Consider the following 16,901-nt stretch of genomic DNA (forward strand, 5'->3'; position numbering starts at 1 on the left):
TTACAGTTTTTAGAAGTTTAGGGATAAATTCATTTTCCCGCTATTTAAAACACTGCCCATGACTCAGCCGCCTCCGGACTCACCTGATCATTGGCCCTTCACAAAAACTGAAATCTGCAACCATGGGGACTGGTATCCAAAATAGCAAGGGAAATGGGTAGTACTACTCAGTAAAGGTCACTGAAGCAATTCATAGGGGCTGTTTGTTTGAGATTATAATCTGCTCATATTATATAATCTAACTTATTTAAGTTAGATTATATAATATAAGCAGATTATAATTCCAAACAAACACTCACATAGTACAGAGCAAAACCGAGCACAGAACCACCTTTGGATCCACGACCATACATCAAAAACTGCTGATTATTGGAAACATTTCATAATACAAAGACAACAACTTGAGAATAGAAGTACACAACTTATACTTCCATGCCAAACTGGAACAGGAAATAGGGTAGTTTGGTGACAACATTTTCCAGACAGAAGAGGATGGAACCACAATCAGTTTGAGGGGAAAGAGTTTCTTATTGATGCCCAAGTAGACCTTCTGGGCAAAGATCTGTAGGGAAATAAAGAAACCATCAGGCCATCTGGAAATTCAAAATAAAGGAATTTGAGGAGCACACATGTACGTCAGATTCTTGATAAAAACATATGTTTTGCATGTTCACGCTGACTAGTTAATAAAAAGATTGTAGGCGGCTTCCAGTCTGTTAGGCACGATAAAGAGATACCATGAATGGCTGAACAGGATATTCCATAATTAGCCTAGGAACAACAAGGAAAAGGTCCATTTTACTACTTCAAACTATTCACTTTGCTTTTTTGAACCCCTATACGAAATATAGGCCCCACTCACCCCATCCCCCCAAGGTGGTGTTCGGTTTCTCTTGCAACCAAGGAGAATGGGAGGGGTTGATGGGGACTAAATCCCAAACAAGTCAAAATCCTCCTAATCCCCTCCAATCCCCATCAACTCCATGGTTTAGGAATGAAACAAAAAGTTCTAAAAAAACTTTCCAGGCCAGATTAAATATGGTATCTGTAATGATCTCGACTTCTGAGGTTGTATGAGTGGGTAGTAGGGCGAGGCCTTGAGGATTGAAGGCGAGAGGGAGCCGTGCGCCAGCACGGCTGAGACAAAATGTGGCAAGGAGCAATACTCTTCTTAGATTGATCTTTGCTAATCCTCCTAGGTACAAACTAAGGACTTTATATAGTCCAGTACAGGCGCACATAAACTGCTGCTGCCCCTATTTATTCTCTAACAAACTCCTACTATTTTTCCTTTGATATCTAATCTAAACAAACTTATCCTTATCCCTCTAATCTTGATCTCCTAGCGTGGCCTGGCCTATGGGCTGCTTGGGCCGCCTTTCATATGTTTTACCCACCATAACATCTCTCCCCTCCTCCGAGAACAGCTCGTCCTCGAGCTGAAAATGGGGGTAGGAAGACGTGAACTGTTGCAATGGCGTGGCCGCGCTGAGGGAAGTACAGGTCTTCGTCTTGTGTGCGCTGTTGTAGGGGTGGGCCGTGTTGCAGGCCGAGGTGGCCTTCGCGCTGCATGAGCGCGATCTCTTGTTCGAGCTCCTGAGCCTTCTGCTCTTCGTCGCGTATCATCTGTCGCACCTTAGCTTGTGCAGACACACGTTGGCGCTTGGCCTCAAGGATCTCTTTTTGCTTCTGGAGGTTGCGGTTCTTGATGCGCAAGGCGCGCAGCTGTAGCTGCTCCTCCGCTGAGACGCTGATGACTTCGTCGTCCTCGATGACGTTCGCGCCCTCCGGTGGAGCGAAGCCTGGGGGAAGTTGCGGTTGTCCTCCAGAGCTGCAGGTGCGGAGACTGCCTTCGGAAGTGGGTTGTTCATTGCGCTGCCTCTTGCTGAGTGCGTCGTCTTCGGTGGCCTCTTGGTGCGTGGTGTCGACGAGGGCCTTGCCCTTTTTCTCGGCCAGCAGTGCTGCCTTCGCAGCCTCGTCAGCCTTCGAGCTAGCTCTCTTGGGTGCCATCGCGGGTGGTTTTTCCGTAGCACGAACGGTAGGCGCCAAATGTTGGAACTTGCTCTCCTGGGCAAGTTGATCCAACGGGGGAGAGAAAGTAACGTAGACAGGGTTTTAACTTGAGATGGCAATAGCTCTGTTAATCTAGCCTCTCAAGGGCACTGTGCGGGGGTATTTATAGGTACCTGAGTGCCCAGCGTCCTGAGTTAAGGACGCATGTGCCCTCAGGCGCCTAGGTTATCCCCGGAATATTCTCATAAAGCAGGGTTACAGATTGTAATTACAGGGAAACCTTTACAAATTAGGCCCGTAATGCGCGGCGGCCACGCAGGGCCTGTTACAATGGGCCGGATCACGCGTGGGCCTCCATGCTTGACGAGGCCGCGGGATGGGACGACCTTGTCATGGGCCTTCGTCCAGCGACGCGTGGGGCGAAGGGTAAGTCTGCCAGTCGTCTTGTCTTCGTTGGTGCGGCGTGGCTGGCGAAGGCATCGAGCGAAGGGTGGCGTCTTCGCCTTCACCCCAACACTTCTATCGGCCGTGTTCCACTCCATTGTACCTGAACATGCCAGACACCTCGTTGTATTCTTGCTTTGAGCACCTTCTCTGGTGAGGGCAGCAGTCGACCATTCTCCATTGCTGGAAGAGCAGGAGGTAGCACTGGTGGGACGCCTCTATATGGTTTGAGGAGACCAACGTGAAAGACGTCATGGATGCGTGCTCCCGTTGGGAGTTCCAGGCGGTAGGCGACCTCACTGATTCGTTCCGTGATACGGAAGGGTCTAGCATCGCGAGGTCCCAACTTGCCTTTGGGTCGGCGCACCAGGGACTGAGCTTGACGGTTGAGCAGACGGAGCCAAACCCAGTCGTCCACTGAGAACTCCAAGTCTCGATGATGTGCATCATAGAATCGCCGAGCATGTTCTTGTGCTTGCAGCAGCCTGTCTCGAACTTCACTAAGGAATAGATCACGTTCACTAAGCATTTCATCAACTGTCTGGTTTGCTGTTGAGCCCGGCTGGTAGGTAAGCACTGGAGGAGGATCCCTGCCATAAACTACTCGAAATGGGGTAGTGTGCAATGCTGAGTGATAAGCTGTGTTGTAGCAGTATTCTGCCCATGGTAGCCACTCAACCCATGCCCGTGGACAGTCTCCTGTGATGCACCGGAGGTACATTGCGATGGTTTTATTAACAACTTCTGATTGTCCATCTGTTTGTGGATGGAAGGTTGTACTCATCCGAAGTTTGACACCTGATAGTTTGAACAGTTCTCCAAACGTTCCCAGTGAAGACGGGGTCACGGTCACTGACAATAGACTGGGGAAAACCGTGAAGGCGAACCACCCCTTCAAAGAAAGCTCGGGCTACACTTGTTGCTGTATAGGGGTGGCTTAACGCAATGAAGTGCGAGTATTTGGAAAATCGATCTACTATTGTCAAGATAACTGATTTTCCATGCACCTTTGGAAGCCCTTCTATGAAGTCCATGGATATGTCTGACCAAATCTGGGAGGGTACCTCAAGAGGTTGCAGCAGCCCGGCTGGGTGGAGAGCTTCGATTTTGTTTTGTTGGCAGACTGAACATGCCCTAACCTAATCCCTTACCAAGGCTCTATCTTTGGGAACAAAAAAATCGGCCCGTAGTCGGTGTAATGTTTTCTGGATTCCACCATGACCAGCCGAGTGGGCTGTACCGAGTATGGCCGGCAGTAGGGATGAATTTGGCGGCACAAAGATTTGTTGGCCATGCAGAATGAGCCCATCGACCATCCGCCATGGTTCAATGAGGGTGCCGTCTTTGATCTGAGTACAAATGCGTTGACAGTCTTGGTTAGAGGTGCACTCCTGACGCAACTCTTCATACAAATGGAAGGTGGGGCTAGACAACGTGGCGATCATGCCGTCGTGACAAGGCATCTGCCACTGTGTTGAATCGGCCTGCTCTGTATTCCACGACAAAGTCAAACCCAAATAGTTTGTTGATCCACTGATGCTGAGGCACTGTTGACAATCTCTGGTCGAGCATGAATTTTAGACTGAAGTGATATGTGCGCACTGTGAATCGACGACCCCAGAGATATGGTCGCCAGTGACGAACTGCCTGAACGAGACCAATGAGTTCACGCTCATAAGCTGCGAGCTTGACATGACGGGCTGCAAACGGTCTACTAAAGAATGCCAGGGGCCCAGATCCTTGATGCAGGACCGCCCCAAATCCAGAACCAGAAGCATCACAGTCCACAATGAACATTTGATCAAAGTTGGGCAGCTGCAACACTGGGGCTGTAGAAAGAGCCTTTTTGAGTTCCTGGAATGCCGTGTCAGCAGCCAAACCCCACTTGAAACCTTCTTTCTTCAGTAGTGCTATTAATGGTGCTGCAATAGACCCAAAATCTTTGATGAATTTTCTGTAGTAGCCTGCCAATCCCAAGAAGCCACATAATCCACGTGTTGATTGGGGAACCGGCCATGAGGAGACCGCTTCCAATTTGCTATTGTCCATGGCTACCCCGTCTGCTGAAATCACATGACCCAAGTAAGCAACTGAGGTGGCTCCAAAGGAACACTTGGACTGTTTGACAAAAAGCTGGTTACTGCGCAATGTTTCGAGTACCGCCTTGACATGTCGAAGGTGTTCAGACCAGGATGCACTGTAGATGAGGATATCATCAAAAAATACCAATACACAACGACGGAGGTACGACCCCAGGACTTCATTCATAAGGGCTTGGAAGGTTGATGGCGCATTTGAAAGTCCAAATGGCATGACCAGGAATTCAAAATGGCCGTGGTGTGTCCGAAAAGCTGTCTTATGAATATCATCCGAATGAACCCGTACCTGATGGTATCCTGAGCGCAGATCTAGTTTGGTGAAGAACTTGGCCCCGTTGAGTTCATCAAGGAGCTCATCAACTACTGGTATAGGGTACTTGTCTTTCACTGTGCGCTCATTAAGGGCTCTGTAGTCAATGCAGAAGCGCCAAGAATTATCTGCCTTCTTAACCAATAGGACTGGAGCGGAGAAGGCTGATGTACTATGTCGGATTGTTCCCTGTTTCAGCATTGCTGCACACTGCGCCTCCAGTTCATCTTTCTGCAGCTGAGGGTATCTATAAGGACGTACCGCCACTGGTGCTGTGCCTGGCATTAGGTGGATGCGGTGGTCACATGGTCGTGTTGGAGGGAGACCCGTTGGGGATGAGAAAACATCATCAAATTGCTAGACTAGGGAGTCCATCATTGGTGTCGGGTTTGATGTTGAAACACGTGCTGAAAGTGGCCTGTGCATCATGCTGCGAGTAGAATTCAACACTTTCCACAAAACTTGGTAACCATTCTTCCAGAACGCCATGCTCATGTTGGCTAAGTCCCAAAGGATGGGACCAAGAGTGCGTAGGAACTGAACCCCTAAGATGATGTCAAAGGAATCCAGTGGAATAGCATAAGCATCCATGGTGAAAATATCTGGACCCACACATAGTCTGAGACTGTTGGCAAGGCCATGACAGTCGATCTTGTCGCCATTTGCTACAGCTACCCGACCTCGGCTTGAGCAGACTTCCAATTGCAATGACAAGGCTGTGTTGAGGTTGACAAAATTGTGTGTGGAGCCTGTATCCAGTAATGCAGTGAGCAATTTATCATTTATTTTTACTTGAATCTGCATGGTGTCCTCTGATCTGATGCCTGTCAGAGCATGTAGAGAGATAACTGGTTCTGGCTCCTCATCAACTTCCTCTGTGGCAGTATCCTCTTCGAAGTCAGCTACTTCCAAATAGAATAACCGGGGGCACCGATGGCCGCGAAGGCGCGAACATATTGTTCATCACAGTTGTAACAAAGCCCTAGCTTTCGGCGTTCTGCCATCTCTCCAGATGTGAGCTTCTTGAATGGTCGCTGCTGCGCTGCATTGCCTGTGGCTGGCACTGTTGGCTGTGTTGCTGGGATTGGAACTGATGGTCGTTGGGGCGGTCTCACTGGCTTGGTGGGTGCTGCTATGACGTTGCCATCAAGCACTTGAGAACGTCGTTCATATGCGCGTGCCAAGCTTAATGCGTGATTAAGGTCCCGTGGTGCCATCAACTCGACATCAATTTTGATGCGTTCTGGGAGGCCTGCAGTGAATAGCTGGACTTTTTGTTCCTGGGTGAGGGGCGTCGTGTGGTCAAGAAGGTCCCAAAACCTTTCCTGGTAGTCTTCTACGGTTGTCCGTGTTAGCATGCTGTATAGGCCCATGGGCCTTTAGGGTGTTCAGTTGGCCCAGGAGGGTGGTCGGCTGCAACCCTAGAGCAGTGGCGGCTGCAGCCCCTCTCCCCTTTTTGGTAGTATTGGATCTGATTGGCAAGGTGTCCCTAGATTAGCACTTTCCTGATTCTCTAGATTAGCACTTTCCTATTTCTGGGACATCCTTGCCTATATGTACTGAGCCTTGGGCTCCCTCAATAATTAATCCAATAATCATTTCCCAGCCATCCTCTTTCATGGTATCACGAGACCGGGACTAGTCCTTTCCCTCTCACTCTTCCGCTGCACCTCTGCGCATCCTCCCTGCGCGCCGGTATGGTTGGGACACCTCCACTCTCCCTCGTCGATCCTGCCGACCCCCACCGCCAAGACGACGATCCACCCCCGCAGCCCGACGCCGAGGCTCGCCGCGCCCTCCGCGAGGCCGCCCTGGCCGTCGCCCAGGCCGCCGAGCAGGACGCCGCCAACGCCTCCAACGAGCGCGACGCCGCCGCAGAGCGCGTCCGCGCTGCCCTTGCTCGGGCGGCCAAGGCCCGGGCCGACGCCGCCGCCGCCGCAGATCCCGCCGACCAGCAACGCGCGGACGGCGAGATGAGCGTCCCCCACGCCATGCTTCTCCACGAGGCCGCTGCTATCCTCAATCTCCACGCCCAGGCAGTCTCCGTGCAGAACGCACGCAACCTGGTGCCGACGGTACTCGACACCGCTGGCAACTACCCCCGTTGGCGCGAGCAATTCCTCCTCGCCGTCACCAAGTACTCGCTTCTGGACCACGTCCGCAGCGACTCCATCTCAGCCCTCGCTGACTGGACTCGGATGGACGCCGTCGTCAAGTCATGGCTCTACAGCACTGTCTCCGCTGACCTCGCCGACGCCGTGATCGACCACCGCGCATCCGCCCGTGAGGCCTGGCTCGCCATCGAGGACCACTTCCTTGGCAACCAGGAGACTCGCGCCCTCCACCTCGACGCTCAATTTCGCGCCTTTGCTCAAGGAGACCTCTCCATCACCGAGTATTGCAAGCGCTTCAAGAAGATGGCCGACGACCTCGCTGACCTCAACGAACACGTCACTGACCGCACCTTGGTCCTCAACGTGCTTCGTGGGCTCAACGAGCGCTACAAGGACATCGGCGTCCATCTCCGGCGCGGGCGCCCGTTCCCCTCCTTCGCCGCCGTCCGCAACGAACTCCTCCTCGAGGAAATCAACATGGTACACCACCCTGTTGTCCCCTCCACTGCTCTTGTCGCCACTGGTTCTTCTCGCCAGCCTGCAGCGACCAACAGTGGCTCTCCGCGGATCGGCGGTGGCGGCCCCAAGCCAAAGCACAAGAAAAAGAAGGACCGCAGGGCTGGCAGCACCCCTGCTCAAGGCCCCAGCGCTCCCTCAGCTCACTCTTCCGCCCCTGGAGCTCCTGCTGGGTCCGGCGCGACCTGGCCCTCCGTCTACAATCCGTGGACCGGGTCCATTCAAATGTGGCCCGGCACCCGGACCCCTCCACTGTCCCCGCTTCCCCAGGGACGCGCCGGCCCTCAACAGCAGGCCCTGCAGCAAGCTCTGCTGGCCCAGCAGATGCATCTTCCTCAGCAGACTTACCCGCCCTCCGTCCAGCAGGCCTTCCAGCCGCAGCAGCTGGCACCACTGCAATACCAGCCTATGGTTGGCACTTCGGTTTGGGACCAAAACTCGCTGGCCTCTACATTCAGCACCATGACGCTCACTCCACCGGTGAACAACGACTGGTACCTTGACACCAGTGCTTCCTCTCACATGACCTCTCATGACGGTACCCTCTCTCACTCCTCCCCTCCTCGATTTCCTTCTCCCACATCAATTGTTGTCGGTAATGGTTCCCTCCTGCCCGTCACTGCCACCGGCAAGGCGCAACTTGGTCCTCTTATTTTAAATAATGTTCTTGTTTCACCTCCTCTTATCAAGAACCTTATTTCTGTTCGACAATTTACTATCGATAACCATTGCTCTGTGGAATTTGACCCTTATGGTTGTTCTGTGAAGGATCTTCTCTCGCGGAACGTGATCATCAGGTGCAATAGCTCCGGTCCGCTCTACCCCTTGCAGCTGCCTGTCGCTCACTCCCTTGTCGCCAGTGCTGCACCATCCCACCTATGGCACCGTCGCCTCGGCCATCCCGGTCGCGAGGCCCTCTCCAAACTAGCTTCTGCCATTCCGGCGTGTAATAAAAGTTTGGATCCTATATGTCATGCGTGTCAGTTAGGACGACATGTTCGTCTTCCCTTTGGTACTTCAGTATCTCGGGCGTCAAATAACTTTGATCTTATCTGCTCCCCACAAACTTGCACCCCGTTCTGCTCTTTGCATCTTCATCGGCTACTCTGCTCACCATAAGGGATACCGATGTCTTGACCCTACCACCAATAGAATCATCATCTCTCGTCATGTTATCTTCGACGAGTCCACCTTCCCTTTCGCCGAGCAGCCCTCACCGCCCGCAGCTGCGGACTTCACCTTTTTAGATGAAATCCCTAACCTGACAGTCCCCCCTATAGGACTGCCAACCATGTCTTCTGCAGGATCTCCAGGCTCCCGTGGCGCTGTTCTTCCTGCGCCTCCAGTTCCCCCGGGGTTCCACGTACCTCCACGTGCGGGACCTGCGCCCTGCGCGGCTCCCTCTTCACCGACCGGGGTGCCACCTCCGACCGCCTCCGCGCCACGCGCGGCCACGCCTGCGGGACAGACCGCGCCACGCGCGGCCACGCCTGCGGGACAGCAGGACATTGCCGCGTTGCCACACGCGGCACCATCTCCACCCAGCGCGCAGCATCCAGTTCTGCGCGTCTACTCCAGGCGCCCAGTGCCGGCCACCGCAGCACCACCTGAAGCAGTTCCGGCCGGGCAGGCTGCTCCACAACCCGGCCCTCTACCGCGAGGTGCTGTCGCCGTTCCTCCCACGGTTAACCATCATCGCATGGTGACCCGGGCCAAGGACGGTTTCCGCGTGCCGGTCCTCTATCACGTTGTGCCCTTATCTCCGGTGCCGAAGACCTTCCGCAGCGCCCTGGCCGATCCAAATTGGCGGGCCGCTATGGAGGAGGAACATACGGCGCTTCTTCAGAACAAGACTTGGGACTTGGTTCCTCGTCCTAGTCACGCCAACACTGTCACCGGGAAGTGGATCTTCAAGCATAAGTTTCATGCCGATGGTTCCCTGGAACGCTACAAGGCACGCTGGGTACTTCGGGGCTTCACCCAGCGCCCTGGCATTGACTTCGCCGAAACCTTCAGTCCCGTCGTCAAGCCTGCAACTGTTCGCACAGTACTCTCTCTGGCGCTCTCCCGTAAATGGCCTGTTCACCAGCTCGATGTCAAGAATGCATTCCTACACGGCACCCTGACAGAGACAGTGTTCGCTGCTCAACCCTCCGGATTCGAGGACCCTGCTCACCCGGACTTTGTCTGCCGTCTGAACAAGTCACTATATGGGTTAAAACGGGCTCCTCGTGCTTGGTACAGCCGCTTCGCCACATACCTGGTATCCCTGAACTTCGTAGAAGCCAAGTCAGACACTTCGTTGTTCGTCTTCCACCAAGGTTCAGACACTGCCTATCTACTACTTTACGTCGATGATATTGTTCTCACTGCCTCTTCGACACATCTACTGCGGAAAGTCATCCTGGCTCTCCAGCGGGAATTTGCTATGAAGGATTTGGGAGCACTTCATCACTTCTTGGGGATGCAGGTCCAGCGCACTTCTGATGGTATGGTTCTCTCTCAGCGGCAGTATATGTTGGATATCTTGGACCGTGCTGGCATGGCGGAATGCAAACCTTGTACCACGCCCGTTGACACCAGTCCCAAGATCTCTGCCGACTCTGGCGCTCCAGTCACTGACCCGTCAGATTACCGCAGTCTTGCCGGTGCCCTACAGTATTTGACCTTCACACGGCCCGACATTGCTTACGTCGTGCAGCAGGTCTGCCTTCATATGCATGATCCGCGAGAGCCTCACCTGGCTGCTCTCAAGCGCATTCTTCGGTACGTTCGGGGCACTCTTCACCTGGGTCTTCATCTCCGACCGTCGACTCAAGATGACTTGGTGGTTTACTCTGATGCTGACTGGGCTGGCTGTCCCGATACGCGTAAGTCCACGTCAGGCTACACTGTGTTCCTCGGCGACAACTTGGTCTCCTGGTCCTCCAAACGTCAAAATACTGTTTCTCGCTCCAGTGCAGAAGCCGAGTATCGCGCTGTCGCCAATGGTGTTGCTGAGGCTTCTTGGCTACGACAGCTCCTCCACGAGCTACACATCCCGCTTCGCAGTGCCACTATTGTCTACTGTGACAATGTCAGCGCAGTCTACATGTCATCCAACCCGGTACAACATCAACGAACGAAGCACATCGAGATAGATCTTCACTTCATCCGTGAAAAGGTCGCCATGGGTGCCGTGCGGGTTCTCCATGTTCCCACGACATCTCAGTTCGCCGACGTCTTCACAAAGGGGCTACCTTCTTCGGTGTTCACTGAATTTCGGTCCAGTCTGAATGTCCGTGGCTAAGCACCGACGTTCACACTGCGGGGGCGTGTTAGCATGCTGTATAGGCCCATGGGCCTTTAGGGTGTTCGGTTGGCCCAGGAGGGTGGTCGCCTGCAACCCTAGAGCAGTGGCGGCTGCAGCCCCTCTCCCCTTTTTGGTAGTATTGGATCTGATTGGCAAGGTGTCCCTAGATTAGCACTTTCCTGATTCTCTAGATTAGCACTTTCCTATTTCTGGGACATCCTTGCCTATATGTACTGAGCCTTGGGCTCCCTCAATAATTAATCCAATAATCATTTCCCAGCCATCCTCTTTCAGTCCGGAAGGGAAGCCGGGCCAATTCACCGAGAGGGTTGCTGCGCAGCGGAGGACCAAACCGTTGCTGGCAGGACTGCTTGAAAGAATTCCATGACAATGGTGGCTCGTCGCGCTGGAGTTGACAGTACCAAGTCAGAGCGACTCCCGTCATGTGATATGAGGCAAGCCACACCTTCTCTTCTTCCAGCGTACGCTGTCCTTCAAAGAATTGCTCGCATCTGTTGATCCATCCAATGGGGTCTTCTTTACCATCAAACAATGAAAACTCCAGTCGATGAAAGCGAGGAACACTCGTCGCTAGTTGCGAGAATGGTGCTCCTGAATATTCCGGTGGTGGTGAGGGGAATGATGGTAGTGGTGATGGGGAATGAGGAAGGGGTAGACGATGGATTGGAAGGGGGGTTGTGGGGTTAGGATGTGTCGTGACCGGCAAAGGATTGGTGTTCACCGGTACCTTGGGGATGCCGCCGTATCCAGGCAGGCCATAGGGAATGTCCTGCGGAGTGGCTGGCGTGGATGCAGATGGACATGCCTCGACGGCCGCAACATGGGAGGAGATGGAGGACATCTGCTGGGCAAAGTCGCAGAGCTGACGTTGGACTTCACCTAGGGTCACGACGATGGACGCCAGGGACGGCTAGAGGGCAGTGGCTGCCGTGCTATCTTCCTCATCGTGGCCTGACATATCTGATACTAGATTGTAATGATCTCGACTTCTGAGGTTGTATGAGTGGGTAGTAGGGCGAGGCCTTGAGGATTGAAGGCGAGAGGGAGCCGTGCTGGCGCACGGCTGAGACAGAATGTGGCAAGGAGCAATACTCTTCTTAGATTGATCTTTGCTAATCCTCCTAGGTACAAACTAAGGACTTTATATAGTCCAGTACAGGCGCACATAAACTGCTGCCGCCCCTATTTATTCTCTAACAAACTCCTATTATTTCTCCTTTGATATCTAATCTAAACAAACTTATCCTTATCCCTCTAATCTTGATCTCCTGGCGTGGCCTGGCCTATGGGCTGCTTGGGCCGCCTTTCATATGTTTTACCCACCATAACAGTATGTCTTTTTTTCCCTTCTACTAGTTCTATTGAGTTTTAGGAACACATTTTGTGGAGTGGCAGCTGATGTTGTAGCATATGTAACAAAACACATTTCATGTTTTTTTTCGCAATTAGTTTCATGACTACAGACCTAGCCCTTGAGATATGAAGATGTTAAAAGAAACGGACATAAAATTATCAAAATGTCATAGAACATGATGCAATGTATCATCCCAAAATAAAAATAGAAACACAACTTGTACAGGAAGAATTGGACTAATTTGAATAGTTTGAAGAACTAGATCAAGTCAATATTTTGTATAGGGTGTCAAATGGGGAAAGAGATTTGTTGAGGGTAGCAAAATGGACTTTTTCCAAATAACAGTGACTCAATCACTCAAACTGTTCTGTGTGTGGGGGAGGGGGGGCATAATTTCATTAAGTCGCTGCAAGTGTGTTTTTGGCACACAGCACACATATACTGGTGTGCACATGGTGCAACCATATATGGTCATGCTGACATTACACTTCAAACAGAAAACTACAGTCAAAGCAACACACATTAGGCTCAAAACCTCCATCTAGCATGGGTATAGCGCCACAGACTGACAGTCAACTTTAAGCCATTAGCAATTATAGCAAATATATTACAAGAAGACTGCATAAGAAACAAGAAAAAGTAGTGGACAGAGATTGCCTCTGTACCAGTGCACACAGAGTGCCCACAATTGCCACAGGCTCTAGATAACCCACATGCCACATAACCTAAAATTCCCCTGTAACTTCTACTCTTTTGTTTATTTTTGTCTTTACATCCATGTGTGGTGTAGTCTTCTAGTTAGGATAGACAGACATACATAATCATGCCTTTTTTTAAAAAAAACAATAAGTTTATCAGTCGCATACTGAGAAGTAGTTATGAGAATATGACCGATTCCAGTTTGTTTGAAAGCGTCCCAGCTGACACAACGAACATCTGGAGTATAAATCACAAACGTGAAGAGATCATTTACTTCCAACATTGATTACAACTTAAGTGCCCCATCGTCATGTATAAACTCAGCCTCTGAAAATTCAAATGCAACCATCTGATTTCCCAGACAGCATACTGAAAAACCACCAATTCACCAAAGATACTTACTAGTCAAGGATTACTTTTTCCATAACAGTCAAAATTACATAGTTCCACAGTTTAATTTGTCAGCAATTAATAAAGCTAAACTTGTAAACATAATGTTGATTAGAGCAGTCAAATTCAAACTTCAAAGCAGCCATTTCTATGTCAACTAAAGGTCCAAGGTATAAAAGCATGATTACTCCATCATGTAGTACATGTCTACAAATGTATTCATAAGTAGAATTTAGTTCCTGAAGTGCATCATTCAGGCACCTGGGTTATTGGACAAACTTAATCCCAGTATTTTAAGCAAACTATGGCAGCCTACTGAGAAATGCAAACTGTTGAGAATAAACATAACTTCATGTTCAAAAGAAAGACACAGAAGAGCACTGAAAAATAACAAGTCTACATGGTTTAACGTAATGCATACTACTGAGGAAACGCAAAGATACATAAATATCTACTTTAAACTCGCTGCCAACACCAAAGAGACAGCATAAGGGATAAGATAACTAACATAAACTGCTCCCGCTTCATTGCATTAGAGCAACCTCCAATCTAACACTTACCTAACCTACGAAACTCGTCGATAGTTGAACCAAATGTAATCCGCCCCGAATTTTTACCGGCCAAATCAAAATCAGCAGAGCTCTCGACCAACGACCAACAGCGAGATAAATAAACCCTAGATAGAACCAGCGCACAATTCGTCTAAATACAACTCTCAGCAGAAGGCTCTATCTATTGTCGCCAAATAACAAGCGCATCCTGCAGGAACCCATCCGACCATCTCAGCAATTGAGACCAACCAAACCGTCATGTCCCTAATCAATTTGCCCAAATTCCTATGACGACGGGACAGCATCGAAATCTATCCAGCAGAAAAACAGGAGCGCACCGGAACGGGTGTTCAGGAAGACGGCGGCGAGCCAGAGTGGCGGGCGATGAGGTCGTCGTAGGGGTCCCGACGGCCGGCGGCCTGGCTGATCTGGGGATCCCAGGAGAGCTGCGAGTTGAAGCGGTCGAAGGTCCAGAAGCCGTAGGGGCGCAGAGGGAGGCTCCACGCCGCCTTAGTGCGCTCGCACCGCTCCTTCATCTTGTAGACATGCTCCCGCCGAACCTGGTCGCGCTTGTCCGGGTCCTCCATCAGACGGAGGATCAGATTCTCCGCGAAGTCCATGATGAAACCCATCGCCGCCTTCGGTCGCCCTCTTCCCCCTCTCCGGTGAGCTTGGGATCTGCCGGCGCGTCGGTCTCTCTGTCGATCTTGCCGTATCGAGTCGGTGACTTAGGTGGAGACTTTTGGGATTATAAAACACGACAGATTTGGCTTCGTCGAAACGGAGATGTAGACGAGGGTTTCGATAATATGAAAATACAGAGAACGCGAAGCCGCTGAAATAGACTCATAATCGTTATTAGCCGTTGAGGAGAACCATTAATCATCCTTCGTCGTTGTCCATCCGCGCGCCGTTCTCTTCTCCCGTCAGAGCCGGTGTCGCCGCCGCTACTGTGGTTTCCTGTGAGGTCTCTCCTCTCTTCCTTCCAGATCTCCTCTTTCTTCATTCTCCATTTCCCTCTCGTTGGCTTCTGTAGACCCTGAGCGCCGGCCTCAAGGTACGTGGTGGGCATCGGGCCTTGGAAGGACACGGTGGTGCCGCCGACCAAGGACAACCGGCTCGCCACGCCGTCGGACCTCGTCGCAATGGCGCACGCGAGGGGGCTACAGGTGCACCCCCTACATGTACCGCAACGAGAACAAGTTCCTGCACTTCTCCTTCCGGCAGGACCCCGTCATCCAAGCAATTGCAACGATAGTATTATAATCTCTCGCGAACTGAAGAACTAGCATAGGGCTGTTCTAATTGTCATTAGCATATTTCCCGTGCCGGTCCTGCCCTGGCTACGTTCTTTGCGGCTCCGTTACTCCCACGGTATGACTTGACATCTCCCCTAGGCGTTGTCTTCTATCTCTCGTTCTCTGTGTTCGTTCGAGTTCGTCATTTCCCCAACGCGCTTCCATTCCCTTCTCTCGCCGAAGATCTCCTTGCGCCGAGGGCGGATCATGTGTTGCCGCCGCTGGTGAGATCTCCTATCGTCTTCCACTTGTTAGCTCTGTAACCCTAGGGTTTACAGCCATGGATTCCGGCATGGAATCTGCCGCTGAGCTTTGTGCCTAGAAGTTCTCCGCGACCGTTGAAGCAGCATGTGACACCATCAATGCTTCTGTTGCCGCCTGTGTGATAGCTGGCGATCTCTGCGCCACAGCATCAGCAGGTAACCATGTGGTTTTGATGCTTGATGTTCTTGAATCCGCTGTGGAGGCGGAAAAATGTGATATGTGTTCGTATCAACAAGCCAGTGCAGCCGTCATTTGTGCTCAGCAGACATTGGCCAAATACTCTCAGGTTTGTGTTCTGAAAACTTAACTGAATGAAATGGTGCCTTGTGAGGCAATTTGGGCCGTAAACATGCAATGTGAATCAATCTGGTGCCATGTGATGCAATTTGGGGTGTAATGATATAGTATGGTGCTTTCTGATATTTGTGTCATGTGGTTTGTAGGAGCCCTGTGATGGATTTTTGATAACCTGAGTGTTGTTTTAATGTTGTGACACCTGTTCTTGAGATTTGTAGCAACACTGTTCTTGAGGCTTGTGATACATGTGAGATAGTTCATAGTTGCTTTGCCCTATGATGCTTTCTTTGAAAATATTGAAGTGTATGCTACACTTGATGTTTTTTTCAAAAATAGCTGAGGGTTGTTCTTTGCTGTGGCAAGTGATTGTATTGAGGCCAGTGATGTTACCGAGGCTAGTTATGGTGTATATGGTTGTTTGTTGCTGGTTCTTTGAAAATATTCAATTGTATGGTACACTTGATGTTTTTTGTCCAAAAAATTGAGGGTTGTTCTTTTCGGTGGTAAGTGATTGTAGTGAGGCCAGCGATGGTACTGAGGCTAGTGATGGTGCATATGGCTATTTGTTGCCAGTTCATAGTGCAGGTTCTTTGTTGTGGCACTTGATGTTATTGTCCAAAAAAGTCGAGGCCTGATATATGCCAGCTGCAGATTTCCACATACAAATACACAAAACGTAGTAGTTGTTCCCTATGCAATGTATGATGATATTTGTGTAATTTTTTGCAGATGAACAAAAAACTTGCAGATGCACTCGACTATGTTATGTCTCAAATGCAAGCTACAACTAAGAAACTACAAGATATTGCATCTTTCTGCTACATAGATGAGGATGTTGTAGATGGTTTCATGATGACGCAAGTTGCTCGGTCAATGGATGAATTGGTTGAAATTCTAGATATCACTTCAATGGACTGCCAGTTTTCGATGATGGACCCTGCTGTTGTATTAGAAGCTGGGTATGGAACGTATTCCGTGTCCGAGAAATTATGAATCGGCCTTTAGAAGCAGAGACGCTTGGTGAGCACTGTGCTAAATGGGAGCTTAGCTTCAATGAGATATGGGATAGATCTATGTAATATCGTCATGTGTAGTTCTTTTGTGTTCACTAAGTTGGACAAGTATTGTAATGCATGTGTTGGATATTGTCGGATCTGGCTATTGTAAGACATGACATTTTATATTCACGTAATGAACTATCTGTTGGGTATTGTGAGTTCTCAAATTGTATGTTGTTGG

The 16,901-nt window shown here is 50.6% G+C and overlaps 1 protein-coding gene across 1 annotated transcript; it reads right to left on the reverse strand.

Moving 5' to 3' along the window:
• Positions 1-300: 300 nt before the first annotated feature.
• LOC100276950 (F1N21.17) lies at positions 301-14,835 on the reverse strand. Its single transcript, NM_001150638.2, has 2 exons — positions 14,142-14,835; positions 301-562 (listed from the first exon to the last, which is right to left on the reverse strand). The coding sequence occupies exon 1, from the start codon at positions 14,433-14,435 to the stop codon at positions 14,154-14,156; it is 282 nt and encodes a 93-aa protein (NP_001144110.1). The 5' UTR covers positions 14,436-14,835; the 3' UTR covers positions 301-562; positions 14,142-14,153.
• Between the last annotated feature and the right edge of the window lie 2,066 nt (positions 14,836-16,901).

This window comes from Zea mays, chromosome 1 (assembly GCF_902167145.1).
Source record: "Zea mays cultivar B73 chromosome 1, Zm-B73-REFERENCE-NAM-5.0, whole genome shotgun sequence".
In the NCBI taxonomy this organism is placed as follows: Eukaryota; Viridiplantae; Streptophyta; class Magnoliopsida; order Poales; family Poaceae; genus Zea; species Zea mays.

Bases quoted from the DNA above. Each gene is read 5' to 3' on its own strand.
- LOC100276950 (NM_001150638.2), bottom strand. From the start codon at position 14,435: ATGGGTTTCATCATGGACTTCGCGGAGAATCTGATCCTCCGTCTGATG.